The sequence below is a fragment of the Podarcis tiliguerta genome, assembly GCF_965153285.1.
Source record: "Podarcis tiliguerta genome assembly, chromosome: 13".
Taxonomy (NCBI): Eukaryota; Metazoa; Chordata; class Lepidosauria; order Squamata; family Lacertidae; genus Podarcis; species Podarcis tiliguerta.
In genome coordinates, this window is record NC_139546.1 from 27755598 (window position 1) to 27771116 (window position 15519).

Genomic DNA, 15519 nt, shown 5'->3' on the forward strand with positions numbered 1-15519 from the left:
AGTACCAGGACCTCTTTTTCTAGAAAGACAGCACTGTGTCCAACCAGTTTCAAAATCCAGCCCACAGAAAAATCCTCAACTTGGAATGTCAAATGGCAGATGCCAACTGGAACAATAATAAAAGTCTTAGGCATGGAAAAGAATGGAGGGTAGAAGGCACTGAACATCCTGAAGTAGAGATTGGCATGATCATGGAGAAAGGCCTCTCTCACATCTCAACCAGCCATTCCTCAGCCACCCTTGTGGCACAAGTGGATCCCCAGAAGATCCCAGGGAGTGAACAAGTTGGTATGAGAGGAGGTATCCTAGGCTCGTGCCATTTCAGCTAAGACTTGGAGGTTCTTGAAGTTTCATAGCCCACTTCCAAGTATTTTAAAGTTGAGTGCCTGTGTCAAGCTCTAGGTGTGGAGGCAGAGCTAAGGCAGTGAGTTCCAGAGCAGAGATGGAAATGTGGGCATTAACAATGGTCCAGAGGATATGGAGAAAGTTGTATAGTCACTGACAGCTCCTCCTTTATTTTCTCATTTATTGAAGCCGAGTCATTGCTTGCAGCTCGATTTCCCTCCTGCCACTGAATAGACCCTCCCACCCCAGTAGATCATGCGCAATAGAAGCATTTGGTAGGCAAATGGAGGCTTCTATTGAAACACTTGGCTTCCCATGTGGTCTGCTGCTCCCTTTGCTCCTGAGGCCAATTGACAAAGAGAACTGGAGATCAAAGCAGTATAGGGTAGGAGGAGTTATTGTCGGGAGCCATAGAAAGGGTATTTCAGGTCACCTTTAGATCTTCAGCTGGAACAAGGGTCTCCATGGGGCCCAAGCCCCTTCTTCCAAAGAGGTCCCTTTATAGTTTAGGTAAGACAGGAACCTGACATTGTTCTAAAAGAAGCAGAGGTGTGTGGGGGTAGACTGCCCCAGAACTGCAGCGCATGTTGCCTGCAATTAGAGGACAAACAAGCTTGCACTCATTAGACATTCCATCTTTGCCTTTCAGAGTCATACTTTTGTTGAAATGTTAAATTGTGAACTGTCCTGAGATCTATGGGTATAGGCGGTATACAAATTTAATTAATTAATTAATTGGGAAACCTGTTAATTTTCTGTAGGTGAGCTGGAGCCCAGCAATATTTCCTGTGCTGATGATTATAAATTGGGACAAGCAACAGCCTTAAATAGAAGTGAGAAGGATTAGATCACTATGTCCATTGCAGCATTCAATACACGGCAACATATTTCAAAGAGACAAGTTTCAGAGAAAGGTGTGAAGTGCAGATGGAGGACCACCTAGACCTACACAATCAAGTAACTTGGCTAGCACCAATTGCAATTCAGCTTTCATCCTCCCTTCCAGATTAAATCCCATCCGTTCAGTATATACCGTATAGTGGATGTCCTTGAACCATGTGAAATTTCTTGCTTCTACCTGAGAATACTCAGGAAATATTGGAGGACATCCTGCAAAATCAAATTCTGCATGTCAAATCTCTCTGTCTTCTTGTAAAAAGCAAACATTACTCTGGCTTTCCATAGAAATGTCCCAATATGTGTCGATTAAAATACACACACATGAACAGTCATGAGCACAGACATGCCAGATACAATTTTAATTTTATTACTTTATTTTATTTAAATATTGTTTCCCCTCCCCTATGTTTTTAGCTGTTATTATTTTATCTGTAAGATGCCTTGAGTCTTTGTCAGGGGAAAGGCAGGATATAAATAAATAAATAAATATACTAAAAATATTATTAATATATTGATGTAACTAACATGCAATCCTGTACATGTATAATCAAAATCCCCAATGGCTTTAACAGGACTTACTTCCAGAGAAGTGTGCACAGGATTGGATTCTTCCAGAACAATCCTATGCATGTGTATAGAAAAGGAATTTCTATTGAATTCAGTGGAGATTAAAAAGGTAAAGGTACCCCTGCCCGTACGGGCCAGTCTTGACAGACTCTAGGGTTGTGCGCCCATCTCACTCAAAGAGGCCAAGGGCCAGCGCTGTCTGAAGACACTTCCGGGTCACGTGGCCAGCGTGACATCGCTGCTCTGGTGAACCAGAGCCGCACACGGAAACGCCACTTACCTTCCCGCTAGTAAGCGGTCCCTATTTATCTACTTGCACCTGGGGGTGCTTTTGAACTGCTAGGTTGGCAGGCGCTGGGACCGAACAGCGGGAGCGCACCCCGCCGCGGGGATTCGAACCGCCGACCTTTCGATCGGCAAGCCCTAGGCACTGAGGCTTTAACCCACAGCGCCACCCGCGTCCCTTTCAGTGGAGATTACTCTGAAGTAAATTGGCATAAGATTGAAATCTTGATGACACAGAACATAACCACATAGTGGTGATGAATAAGAGTTGAACGAGAGATTGAAATGGCACAGCGATATGGCCATTTAGGCTGGCATTTGAAATTCCATTAAAAATGTTCATATTGGTTTAGTTCAGTGGTAGGGAATGAATGACCCATTAGATATTGTTGGGTAAAACCCTTACCATCTGAGACCATTTTGGCCAACAATATCTAGAGACCCTCTGTCCTTTAGCATTATAGAGATGGAGGCCAATTCAGTAGGTAAATGCAAGTAATTTATAGTTGTTCTATCAACAGCCAAATACACATTTTACAATATAAAAAATGATGCTTGATTTCATATCTTCACCAGCTACAATTTTTCCATAGTAATCATGATTATGAATTAACAGGTCCATGAAAATGCAAATCAGATCCCCCTGCTGAAAAGTGTGCCACAACAACTGGGGAAGTGAAAAAAATATGCTGAAGAACTGAATTGCAATCTGCACATTAATGTGAGGGGTTTTGGCTCAGGCTGCTTTATTGAGGTATTTGCAAATGTGAGATCCTCACATCCCATTAATGGCAAATCCTTTCTCAACCCTTCATCTATGTGTATTTCTGCATACTTCACCAGATCCAGCACAACCTTGCGAAGCTACAAAACTCTGCTGCTGAATTTTCTGACAGATCTGAACAGAGCTTCCTTCACCTCCCTATTTCTCAAGCTGTATATGAGGGGGTTCAGCGTGGGATTCAGGATGGTGTAGAACAGAGAAAACATTTTGTGTAGTCTCTTCAGTGCTTCTGTTTCAGGGACAATATAGACAAGGAATATTGACCCATAGAAAAGTGACACAACAATCAGATGAGAAGAGCAGGTGGAGAAGGCCTTTTGCCGCGCTGGCTTGGATTTAATTTGCAAGACAGTGGAAATAATGCAGCTATAGGAGGCCAAAGGTAGTAGAAAAAGGGGTAATGTCACCATCAGCCCTAGTATAAAAACTGCAGTTCTTACTATGTCAGTATTGCTACAAGAAAGGTTTGCCACAGGATATACATCACAAAAGAAATCATCAATTTCATTGGGCCCACAGAATGTGAGCTCTACCACAAGAGATGTTATGATAGTGTTGGCTAACAGACCACTCATCCAAGAAGTGAATGCTAACTGGAAGCAGAGTCTACCATTCATAATGGTTGAGTAGTGCAGAGGTTTGCATATTGCCAAATACCGGTCATAGGACATCATGGCCAGAAGATAACATTCCGTAGCTGCCAAGAAACCAAAGAAATAATATTGTGTGATGCATCCCATAATGGATATGGACCTATCCCCAGTAAGGAAACTGACCAGCATCCTGGGGAGGATGGTTGAAATGTAGCAAGTCTCCAAGAAGGACAGGTTCATGATGAAGAAGTACATGGGGGTTTGAAGATGCTGGTCAACCACAACCAGAAAAACAATTAGGAGGTTTGCAACAAGCGACAAAGCATAGATGGCAAAAAACAATACAAAGAGGAAGATTCGCAGTTCAAGGAGATTGCCAAATCCCAGAAGGATGAATGTTGTAGGGCTTGACATATTTTTCTTTATTTCTGTTTGATGATGAATCTCAACATCATCCTGAAATACAATTTGAGAAGTTTTAGTGAGCTTGGACACTCCTGTTTCACCATCCACTGATGTTCGAAGCTAAAGTTGGCAGGATCCAGGTATCCAATATGGTTTTCACATGCTGTATTATTTAAAAATAATGGTCATGGGGTATCATGTGTTTTAAAAGCTCTGCCACGACCCTACTTCTTTTCCTTTGAAGCACTTCTCGCATAGAAAGGGTTAGAGTTAGGGCCAGTGAGAAGGGCTGATTTGCAGAGGTGAGGCATTTGGAGAGAAGGATCGTGCTTAACCATTTCCTACCTGTGGCTTTCCCATTTCCTCCCTGAAACTAGGCAATATTCCCAAAGCTGGGATTCGAGAACTATGTTGCTGCCCTTCCCACTAGGGATAGTGATGTAATGAGAAAGTAAGACTGTACAATCTTGAGACGGGATTGTATCTCTTACAAAAGTATGAGGGAGTGGGATACTGTTTTGGGTGCTTTCAGGTAATACAAAATATTTTCCCTGGAAGTAGAAAACTTACACAATGGAAAATCACCAGATTGTAAAGCAGGCAGGGCCAAACGTGGCCCTCCAGATGTTTTGGGACTACAACTCCCATCATCCCTAGCTAACAGGACCAGTGGTCAGGGATGATGGGAATTGCAGTCCCAAAACATCTGGAGGGCCATGTTTGGCCATGCCTGTTTTAAAGACTGCAATCAGGGAAAGATCTGCAATGCAGATGTAATAAAGTGTGTGTCTGAACTCGTGTGTGTCCAGCACTCATATGTTTTTCAACATATGGTTTAGGATCTTCTGTTGAAGTTAAAACGTGCTTTTGCTGTGAATATGTGTTTCTACTCTTAACCGTATGCCCCAAGATGTTCATGCACCAGAGGAAGGAAGAAAGGTTGGTTTATTGCATGAAATGAAAGGGACAGTTTCATTAGTTTACCCTGCCCAGTTGGTATTTGAAAGGACATGGCCTTAGTGAGAAATGACTCACTTGTATCCTGAATCAAGTTTACCTTAGAATAGGGGAATGCTTTCTGTGTGGAACAGCATACGTTCCTACAGGATGTTGTAATCAAACTTTGCTGGTGACACAGTGTGCTGTCTGCTGATATTCACAGTATTAGGAGACACACTGTTACACAGGATGCAAGCACAGCACCGATGACAGATGTGTGCCCGGTCTGGGCATAAATAATAGAGGATAGACCAGGATTTCCCATGGCAGTCTGGTTTTTTAAAAATTTGTAAATAAATAAATGGCTTTGCATACTGCTTGATTGTAAGAAAACCTTTTAGCAGTTTACAAAAGCATGAAATAAAACATTAAGATTATCTGTAAAACAGCTCAAAGCAGGTATTTAAAAACAGTGAAAAGATGAGTGAAATCATCAATAGCTAAAAAAGAAGACACATTTGTTTTTGCTACATATCTGAGGAGGCTTGGCTAAACAAAGAAATTTTAGGCAGGCGTTGAAAAGAGTATAGCGCAGATACCTGTCAAATATCAGTAGGTTGGGCATTCCAAAGTATAGCCGCTGCTCTAGATTTCTTACACTACTGATTTCTTACAAGTGTGGAACACATGTTCTTTAGCACCTTCTACAGTGCACATTCCACAGAGCTAAATGTTCAAGTTGGTACATATGTTCCACTATGAAACATCTCTTATTTCACAGTTTCTTCTCACGTTTAGCTGAAATCTTCCTCCCTGTAATTTCTTCTGGTCCTACATTTTTGAACAACAGAGAACAAGTCTGCTCCCTTGTCTCTGTGTTATACCTTTAAACATTTGAAGAGAGCTGTTACATCTTCCCTGCTTTTTGTTAAAGGCAGCATTCTACCACATGTGTACCACAGGACTTCTAGTCAATCACTTGGAGTGAGTGCTGAACATACTGTAGCCAGGCAATAGCCAACCTTTTCTTTTTTGGCTGGAATTGGAGAAGGAAAGAAAATGTGCCTGGTGTCATGTAGCTATGGGGAAGGAGAAGAAACTCTGGTAAACAGTGAAGTCCCATTTCCCACTGCTGTCATCTCTATTAATACAATTGGTATTGCATTAACATTTACATTATTTTCATTATTTTAACTCTGAGCACCTAGTCCTGGAGTTGTTTTCTGTGAAATTCAAAGTGTTGCCTCCAGTATTCCAAAAAGTTTAAAAATAATTGCTTCAGTAAAATATCTCATTTTGTATGCTTGACAACTCTGTGACTTTCTTAATAAACTTGAGGACTGAGGAACATTATTATTTTGTACAATAATAAAGTGAGAAAGAAAGAAAGAAAGAAAGAAAGAGGAAGGTACATTAAGTAACTGTAAATCTGAACAAAAATGAGAACAAACAGATTTATGGAGCACATCTTTCACTTCCCATCAGACAATCCCACAGTTCCAAATACAGCACATAGTGATGAAAAGCTAATGCATAAATATTTACCTCCAAAATGATTATATTTCTAGGTGGAATTTCTGATGTGTTAGATTCAGGTTCCATCACTAGAAGACAAGTCTCTGATTTGCTGCTTCTCTATCCAAACCATCTTTGCTTCAGGTGGATGTTGTGGAGTCTTGCTTCCTTACCGTAGCAGAATATCAGTGTGCTCTTCTAAAAGCTCCTCATTTGTCTTGCTTCTATTTATTAGGAAAGTATCAGCAGATGCACTTATTCAAATATGGTTAAATGATCAAGCACAAATGTTTCTGTAGATGGATACTTGCAAGTACTGGGGGGATGGCACTGATCAATTTTTTTTCTATGCTTGGCTCTGTGTATCAATAATTCTGGGAGCTATGCCAAACATCTTAAACAATTAGCATGGTAAGGCTCACATAATAGGACATCAACGATACTCCAGCCAAATGAACTGGAAAAATGTTCTCAGATGCGGAAAGTTACAGGTTCACTCATGCCAGGGGAAATTCATTTTATTGATTACATATTACCCTCCCAAAGCCTGGTTTTGATATTATGAAACAGATGTGTTTTCTTTAAAAAATAAATATTTGCAAATATAACAAGATGACTAGAAGGAAAAAAGAAAGATAGCAGCATGTGACATTGACAATAAGCATTTTACACCAATCCTAATATAAACATATAGATTAACATACACAGTCCATGTATCCAGAAATGTATCTAAACAAGACTGACAGTTGGGAGCTTTGTGCTCAATCATAAAAGGGACAATGAGGTCTTCAGACCACTACGTAGTAGATGGTGGATGTTTGTCCTTCCAACATTGAAGTATACATCTCTGATCCAGCATAAGAGTTTCCAGAATCTACTTCTGCTGTCCACTTGCATCCTCTCCCCAGGGACGCTGGTGGCATTGTGGTCTAAACTACCGAGCCTCTTGGGCTTGCCAATCATAAGGTCGGCATTTCAAATCCATGCAATGGGTTAATTCCCATTGCTTTGTCCCAGTCATTTGTTGTCGAAAGCAATCATGGTGCAATACAGAGTTTAAATTTGTAAAAATTATGTGTCCATCTCACAAGAAACTACAATTACAAAATCTTTCTGTATGCTTCACCAGATCCATGAAGACATCCATCAGATCCATTTACTCGGAATAATCCTACAACAACTGAAGAAGTGGAAAAACTGGTAAACAGCTGAACTGCAATTGACACATTAGACCTGAAAGTTTTGGATCAGGAAATCTCAATGATGAATTTGGCATACATAGTTCCCTCAGACATCATCAAACATCCTTGATAATGTCAAATTCTTTCTCAGGACTCCCCTCACATTTCTGTATCCTTCAACTTCTCTATCAAGTCATTTTGGAGCTATGAAACTCTATTGCTGAATTTTCTGACAGATTTAAGCAGAGCTTCCTTCATCTCTCTGTTTCTCAAACCGTATATGAGGGGGTTGAGCAAGGGAGTCAAGATGGTATAGAACAGAGAGAGGGTTTTGCGTAGTCTTTTCAGTGTTTCTGTTTCAGGGACTATATAGGCAAGGAATAATGATCCATAGAAAAGCGTCACCACAATTAGATGAGAAGAGCAAGTGGTGAAGGTCTTCCACTGGGCAGCTTTACACTTAATTTGTAAGACAGTGAAAATAATAAAGGCATAAGATGCCAAAGTTAGGAGGAAAGGGGGACCTGTGCCTATCACTCCTAAAATAAATGTTGCAAGTTTTACGAGCTGAGTATTGTTACAGGAGAGGTTTGCCACTGGATATACATCACAAAAGAAATGATCAATTTCATTGGGCCCACAGAATGTGAGCTTTAGCATAAGTAAAGTGATGATAGTGTTGGTCAACAGGCCACACATCCAAGAAGTGATCACCAGTCGGATGCAGAGTCTACCATTCATAATGGATGTGTAGTGCAGAGGTTTGCATATTGACAAATACCGATCATAGGACATCATTGCCAGAAGGTAGCATTCTGTGGCTGCCAAGAAACCAAAGAGATAGTATTGTGTGATACATCCTGTAATGGATATGGACCTATCCCCAGTAAGAAAACTGGCCAGCATCCTGGGGAGAATGGTTGAAATGTAGGAAGTCTCCAAGAAGGACAGGTTCATGATGAAGAAATACATGGGGGTTTGAAGATGCTGGTCAACCACAACCAGAAAAACAACCAGGAAGTTCATGACTAGAGATAAAACATAGATTGCAAGCAACAATATGAACAGGAGAATTCGCAGTTCAAGTACATTGCCAAATCCCAGAAGGATGAATGCTGAAGGACTTGATTGATTTCCTCCCACTGCTGTTTGCTGGTGATGACTGTCAGCATCATTCTAAAACACATTTTTTTAAAAAAACATTAGCAAACTAATGTTGTCACATTTGTATTTGTATTTTAAGAGATATCTGCTCTTCCAAAATGGCTTTGGGAAGGGAAGATTTGCGGTGGAGAAGCAGCTGGAAAGAAGGTTGCTGGACCTTTTCCTACCTGCTCCTTTCTCATGTTTCCTCCCCCAACCCAATCATGATCACAGCATCTTGTATTTGAAACCCATGCCATTTCTCTTCCCAATAGTGACAGGAATGGAATCCTGAGAATAAGATTGGGGAATCCCATGCATATTATATGAATGGGATATTGCTTTGTATGTTCCCCAATAAAGAAATCTAACACAACAGAGAATCTCAGAACTGTAGAGTTGGGAGTTACCTTAAAGACCACACCCCTAACTAGTATGGAATAATGGATTTGTTTATTATTTTGCAAAGGGTGTTTGAGGAGATTACAGAAATCACTGTGTTAAAGCTGACCAAAAGTCCAGAGGTAGCATTATTATCAATTTACGATGGGGCGGAAGGTTCACAGGCTATGAAGGACTTGCTCAAATATTTATTGACAGCTGCATGAATTATTATAGCCAGAAAGAGGAAGGAGCAAACTGAATATAAAATGGAAGAATGGTATAAAGAGGTGTGGGATACAGTGGTATCTCAGGTTACATACACTTCAGGTTACATACGCTTCAGGTTACAGACTCCACTAACCCAGAAATAGTGCTTCAGGTTAAGAACTTTGCTTCAGGTTGAGAACAGAAATCGCACGGCGGCGATGCGGCAGCAGTGGGAGGCCCCATTAGCTAAAGTGGTGCTTCAGGTTAAGATCAGTTTCAGGTTAAGAACGGACCACCGGAACGAATTAAGCACGTAACCAGAGGTACCACTGTATAGCTATTAATGATGAATTTGGCATTAAGGTAAGACGGGGAATATGCAGGAGAAATGATTTTAAGGAGATATGGAGGGTGTTTGTATAATTTGTACTGTTAAAATGGAAAGGGGTCAAGCCATTGCAAGAGGTGTTGAATTTTTGGGAGGTTGGATAGTTACAATGGAATGGTCTTGGTGGTGGGGTGCACATTTTTATTCTTATTCATTTATGATTATTACTTTGTCAAATAATAATAATAACAATAATAATTCCACACCCCTAACAGTACAGAATACTTCACTAACTTCTGTGATATAACCATTCTGATGTTTGAAGACACCCATCTCTATTTCCATACATGCCCTTTTTGTGCTGTGCTGATTCTATTATTGGTGTTCAATGTGATTCCTCCTAATATGATTTCTACAGCTGTAGTCTAAAATGGAACGAAATGGGTTAGAGGACATACAAATGTAGCCCTAGTCCAGTGTCTTGTTTCAGCTATCATGCCCAGATGAAGGGCACTGGTATAGGTTAAACACTCTAAGAACCTGATCACATGAAAAGAGCTTGCTGACCATAGAAAGGGAGGCTGTTCCAAAGGACATCAAAGCAAAAATCTGGCACAGACAATGTGATGTCCACCAGAGGTTTGGGGCTACAATTCTTATCAGCCCTATTTAGAGATGGAGGAGAAAATTGATTTTAATGAGAAACTACCTAATTTGATTTTTTAAAAACACACACACACACACCAAAAACACAATTGCCCTTCAAAGTTCACACTTCCTCATATTTTGCAATATGGTTCTTATACCAAGTAATACTGTATATTAAAAGGAAAGTGTCATGGAAATGCAAAAATGAGCATCTTCATTTAAACTGCATTAACCCCCCCCCCAAAATACGTTTCTATAAAAATATTAAAGAAATGTCATGATTAAAATTCACAAATTGCTATGGAAATGTCGAGAACTAAATTTAAGAGTATAAAAATGAAAAACTGAAAGAAATTGAAATGGAAAGACTCACACATCCATCCCCCCTGTACATATGGCCAAGGGTCAGGGATAATGGGAGTTGTCCACAATATCTGGAGAGCCCTACATGAGCTATTCCTACACTACAGGAAAATACGAAGGATGAAAGGACCTGAAAGTGAGATTACTGGATACAGTGAAGGAGATACAGGGAGGATGTGTGTGTGTGTGTATTTACTGGTGACTGGACATTTGCCTCCTCCCCTTCCTCATTACAGAGAACAAAAATAAGCCATTTTAAAAAATGATCCACACAATCTCATCTATCTCTGGAGTTTTATGCTTAATTATTCAGGATATTTCAAGTGATTAATAGATGAAATGGGGAAGGGAGAGAGAAAAGCAGCTGAACCAAATACCTTGATTGTTGTAAAAAATATCAATATTTTTATTACACTAGCTTAGGAAACATTCTCCAATCCTGAAGTAAAGTACATATAGATTTTGATTTTTCTTCCAGAACAGTCTCACTGAATCAAACAAGGTAACTCCAGATCCTTATTACCTATATTAAGTGAACAGAATTCTGGGTAAAAATCAGCAGCTCGGAAACTTCATTGATTGCAAGATTCCAAATGAAGATGAAGAACGTAACTGTCAAAACTACAAACTCAGTTGAGCCAGAAATGAAGTACATTCAAAATATTCAAATGTCACGAAATATTATTTAAACTATGAGTACCTAGCATTGGATTGAGAAATCCAACATGTTATACCCGGTTGTCTAAAGAGTCTAAAATTGATCTGTCCAGTAAAAGATGGCTTTTCATACATTGTATGCACATTTTCCTAATAAACCTTGTGACTGAGCTATAAAGAGGAAGGCAAATTAAGTAAATGCGATTGATCTGAACTAGTGCTTTTTTCAGGGGGCACTCAAGGGTATGCTGTACCGGCACCTCTTTTTGTTGTTGATAAAAAGTGTGACACTTACAGTAACAATTTCATGGTGAGTACCGGCACCTATTTTTCTAGAAAAAATAGCACCCTATTTTTTAACAATCTAAACAGAAATCAGATCAGACTTACTGAACCCACCTTCCACAGTTCACCATGAAATTGATAAGAGTTGCCATATGAGTTTGAAATGGTTTCTGTGCATACCTGATAGAAATATGGTGCCTATAAACCATATTAAATTCTCATGAAATAAAAAAGAAACACCCTGTTCCAAGGATAGCACATGGGGATGAGAAACTATGTATATTTACCTCCAAAATTATTGTGTTTCTAGATGGAATCTCTGATGTGTTCAGCTCAGTTTCCATTCTTAGGACGCACAGCTCTCTTCTGATTCCTTATGGTGCTCCCAAGTTTTGTTCCAGGTAGATGCTGTGGAGTCTTGCTCCAATCTTGCTCCCATCCACTAACAAAATATCAACGTGCACTTATTAAAGTTCAAATGTTCAAGAAGTCTGGCTTCCATTTAGCAGCAAAATATCAGTAGGTACACTTATTTAGACACAGTTAAATAATCAAATACAAGTGCTTCTGTCACTAGATGTTTGCAATGACTAGGAGAAATCATTAAGCAGTTTCTGCCTGTGTTTGGCTACCTATATTTGTTATTCTGGGAGTTATGCCAAGTGTCTTAAACTATTAGCATTAGCTGTTAAACTATTATCTCACATAATGGGATGTCAATACTGCAGACAAAGGGGGGGGGGAGTTCTCAAACAGGGAAAGTTAGATGCTCACTTATGTCAAGGAGAATTCTATGCGATATCTTTATTGTCATTGTCCCATGCAGAACAATGAAATTGAAAAACTACATAAAACATTCAAAACCCCCTAAAAACTCTGAAACCCCATTTTAAAATACACTATACTATACTATATGCTGCGTATACACTATACACTATACTATATGCTGCGTTTAGAACCTGAATTGCATTTGCATAGAAATTGTTTCTCAGGCGGCTAGTCCTGGCCTTTATAACCCTATACCTTCTTCCAGAAGGCAGAAGCTGAAAGAGATCATTTCTGGGGTGCGCACTATCCTGTGCTATCTCTGCCACTTTCTTATGGCACCTGACAGCATAGATTTGATCTAGGTGGGAAGAGTGCACCCAATTATTCTCTCTGCAGTCTTTACAACCCTGGACAGCATTGTTTTTTCCTTGGCTGTGCAGCTCCCAAACCACACAAACAGAGACCATAAGTTAATACACTCTCCACAGTGCAATGGTAAAATGCCATCAACAGGTCCTTTGAGAGATTATTTTTCCAGAGGATTCTCAGGATTCTCTACGCTCTTCCAAACCCATGTCTATTTAATTAATGGCACCAAACTGATATTAACATACACACACATACTGTCTCAACAGGATGAACAAGAATAGCCAAGCTATATCCACCGAGACTTTAATTTTCAAGTGTAGGAGTAAAAATAAACAAATAAAAGAAATAAAGTTGGATCATGATGTCCTTGTGGAAAAAAATATCATACCTGAGAGCTGGATCCATTGCCATATTAAGAGTAGTCCCATTGGATTCAACGGAACTTATTTACTGATCTTATAATCTTTACACTAAGGATTTTGCCCAAACTGCTTTATTGAGAGCAAACTCTAACAGGCATTAGGCATGAGAAAAGACTGGATTTCTTAACATTACTGAATGGGTCTATTCTAATCATGACTAATGCATTCTCTGCATTCTGAATTAAGTGAACTTTTAAGGACATTTCTAAATGAAGCATGTTAAATTAATCTAAACTGGAAGGTACCAAATTAACGAATGACAGTAGTATAGAAGATGTCAGGGTATGAGTAGTCATAATCAGTTCCCTTTCCCCCAGCAGTATACACAGCTAGCAGATGAAGTAGCGTTGATTAAAGTTACTCCAGGATAGAGCTATCGTTGTGTAATCCTCTGCCTTTTAAAGAGGAATTGTGATCTCATCAAGGGTACACACTGAGTAGCACAGGAACCAGCTCCTAAGTGCCGAGGTCCCTTCACCTCCCCTAAAATATTTGAGGGGCCCAGGCCACCCAAAAAAATGGGTATTGCCACTCAAATAGTGTGTGTGTGCTGCATCATGTCATCGATCATGTGGGGCAGGGCTTACCTGGATCCCGCTCCCATATTTTATTCAAGTTGGCACCCCTGCTGAGTAGTCCCCCCCCAATCTGGACTGAGCCTCAGTTTATTCACCTTTCCCCAGAGCAAATGGAAGCCTTGATCTAATGTCATTGGTAGACAGTTGGAGCAGAACTGGGGAAATAATGATACCCTGTGCATGTGTGATGACATTCCAAACTGTCTCAGAACATTCCTAGGTGAGCTTTCATCGCCTTGAGAGTACTATGACGAAGTTCATAAATACTGAGCTGATTTCAAATCAAGTCATGGGGCATTGTCTATCACTAAAACAAACAAACAAACAAACAAACAAACAAACAAACTGAGAAATGCATGATTTTAACCCAGATTCTCATTTTGCAAAATCATAAATGTGGTACTGCCAATATACTTTTGAAAATAAACATCACAGCAAAAAGCCTGCTATTTTTCCATTATTGTTTATAAAATCAATCCGGGCATAAACTGAACACTATAGGAAGCTGCTGCTGTCAAGCAGGAAGTTTGAACACTAGAGGGCAGCTAAAGGCAATCAATTTAGGTATATAAATCAAATGTCTTAAAACAGGTATTTTGTTATGATTTTGTTTTTAAAACATACACCCCACACCAGTGGCAGAGCATATGGCTGTGCTACCCAGGATGGGCGTGCTCCCAAGGGGGGTGGGGCGCACTCCTGAGGGGGGCAGAGTGCGCTCCTGAGAGGCGTGAGGTGTGGAGGGTGCCCTCCCAGGTGCAGGATAGCCACTTGGGTGCATGGAGTGGCATGCACATTCTGTAGCCGAGGGCAGAGCAAGCTGCCCATGGGGGCAGAGTGAGCTGCTGATGTTAGACATTCAGCACACCGCTGGCCTGCAACTCCCAAGCCTCCCCCAAGCTGTCAAAATGAAGGGGGGAATGCCGCCAGTAAAGCGGCGCAGCTCCCTCCCTTACCCTGACCGCTCGGGGTAGGCCTGGGAGTCGCGGGCCGGTGGCGCGCCAAATGTCACCCCCTCAGTGAAGACACCCGGGGCAATCCATCCCCACCGCACCCCCTTCCTCCGTCCCTGCCCCACACAACTGAACTTGAAACCAGAAGGCTGTAAAATTCCAGTCATATGTTTCATCCAGACAGTAAAGCAATCCCATGAAGCAATAATTAATACAAGAATCCCCTTAGGGTTTAGGAAGTCAGTTGCAAGATAAATGGTCCCCGCCCCCAGGTAGCCAATCTGCAGCAAAGTCCCACAGGATCACTTATTTTAAGAGAGAAGCATCTACACCCATAAACATTATCACTAACAGTTCTGTATAAATGTGGCTGTTCCAGCTTGCTCAGAGCCTACTGTGTTTCCTTAATTTTTTTACTACAGGTTTTGAATCCTGGAATATCACTGCGCATCAAAGAGATTGGTTGAAGGCAAGTGCTAATCCCATATGATGCTATTCTTTTGTTGGTGAGGTACCATATTTCAAGAGCCTTTTTAAACGATAGTTTGTTTTTACCAGTGTTAGGATAGGTTAGCTTTAGTTTCTTTCCGCTTCTCTTCTTTCCAGTTGTATGTGAAGTTCTGTTAATTCAAATGCATGTTTCGAACTACCTTGTGGATGTTTCTGGAAAGGCCATGTCAAGTTAAATCATTAATTTCCACATTTATTTTACTAATCCTTCACAGCTTTCTCTCACCCATTATATCAATGTAAAGTTCGAGGAAGAAATACACACAGAGGATCCTACCATGAGGCAGCTGCCTCTGGCGGCAGATGCTGTGGGGGGGGCACTCCCCATTCCCCCTGAGTTCCCCTAGTTAGCCTCCTGTCCTTTGGTACATTGGAGGATGCCCCATCAGG

At 40.6% G+C, this 15519-nt stretch overlaps 2 protein-coding genes across 2 annotated transcripts; both read right to left on the reverse strand.

Annotated features, from left to right (window-relative positions):
* Nucleotides 1-2961: 2961 nt before the first annotated feature.
* LOC310662491 (olfactory receptor 2AP1-like) lies at nt 2962-6420 on the reverse strand (the record flags this gene model as incomplete). Its single annotated transcript, XM_083409427.1, has 3 exons — nt 2962-3930; nt 4225-4305; nt 6364-6420. 3 exons carry the CDS (start codon nt 6418-6420, stop codon nt 2962-2964), a joined length of 1107 nt encoding a protein of 368 aa, XP_083265553.1.
* Nucleotides 6421-7718: 1298 nt separating this feature from the next.
* LOC310662492 (olfactory receptor 2AP1-like) lies at nt 7719-11873 on the reverse strand (the record flags this gene model as incomplete). The annotated part of the gene is made up of 2 exons (XM_083409428.1): nt 7719-8690; nt 11817-11873. 2 exons carry the CDS (start codon nt 11871-11873, stop codon nt 7719-7721), a joined length of 1029 nt encoding a protein of 342 aa, XP_083265554.1.
* Nucleotides 11874-15519: the final 3646 nt, after the last annotated feature.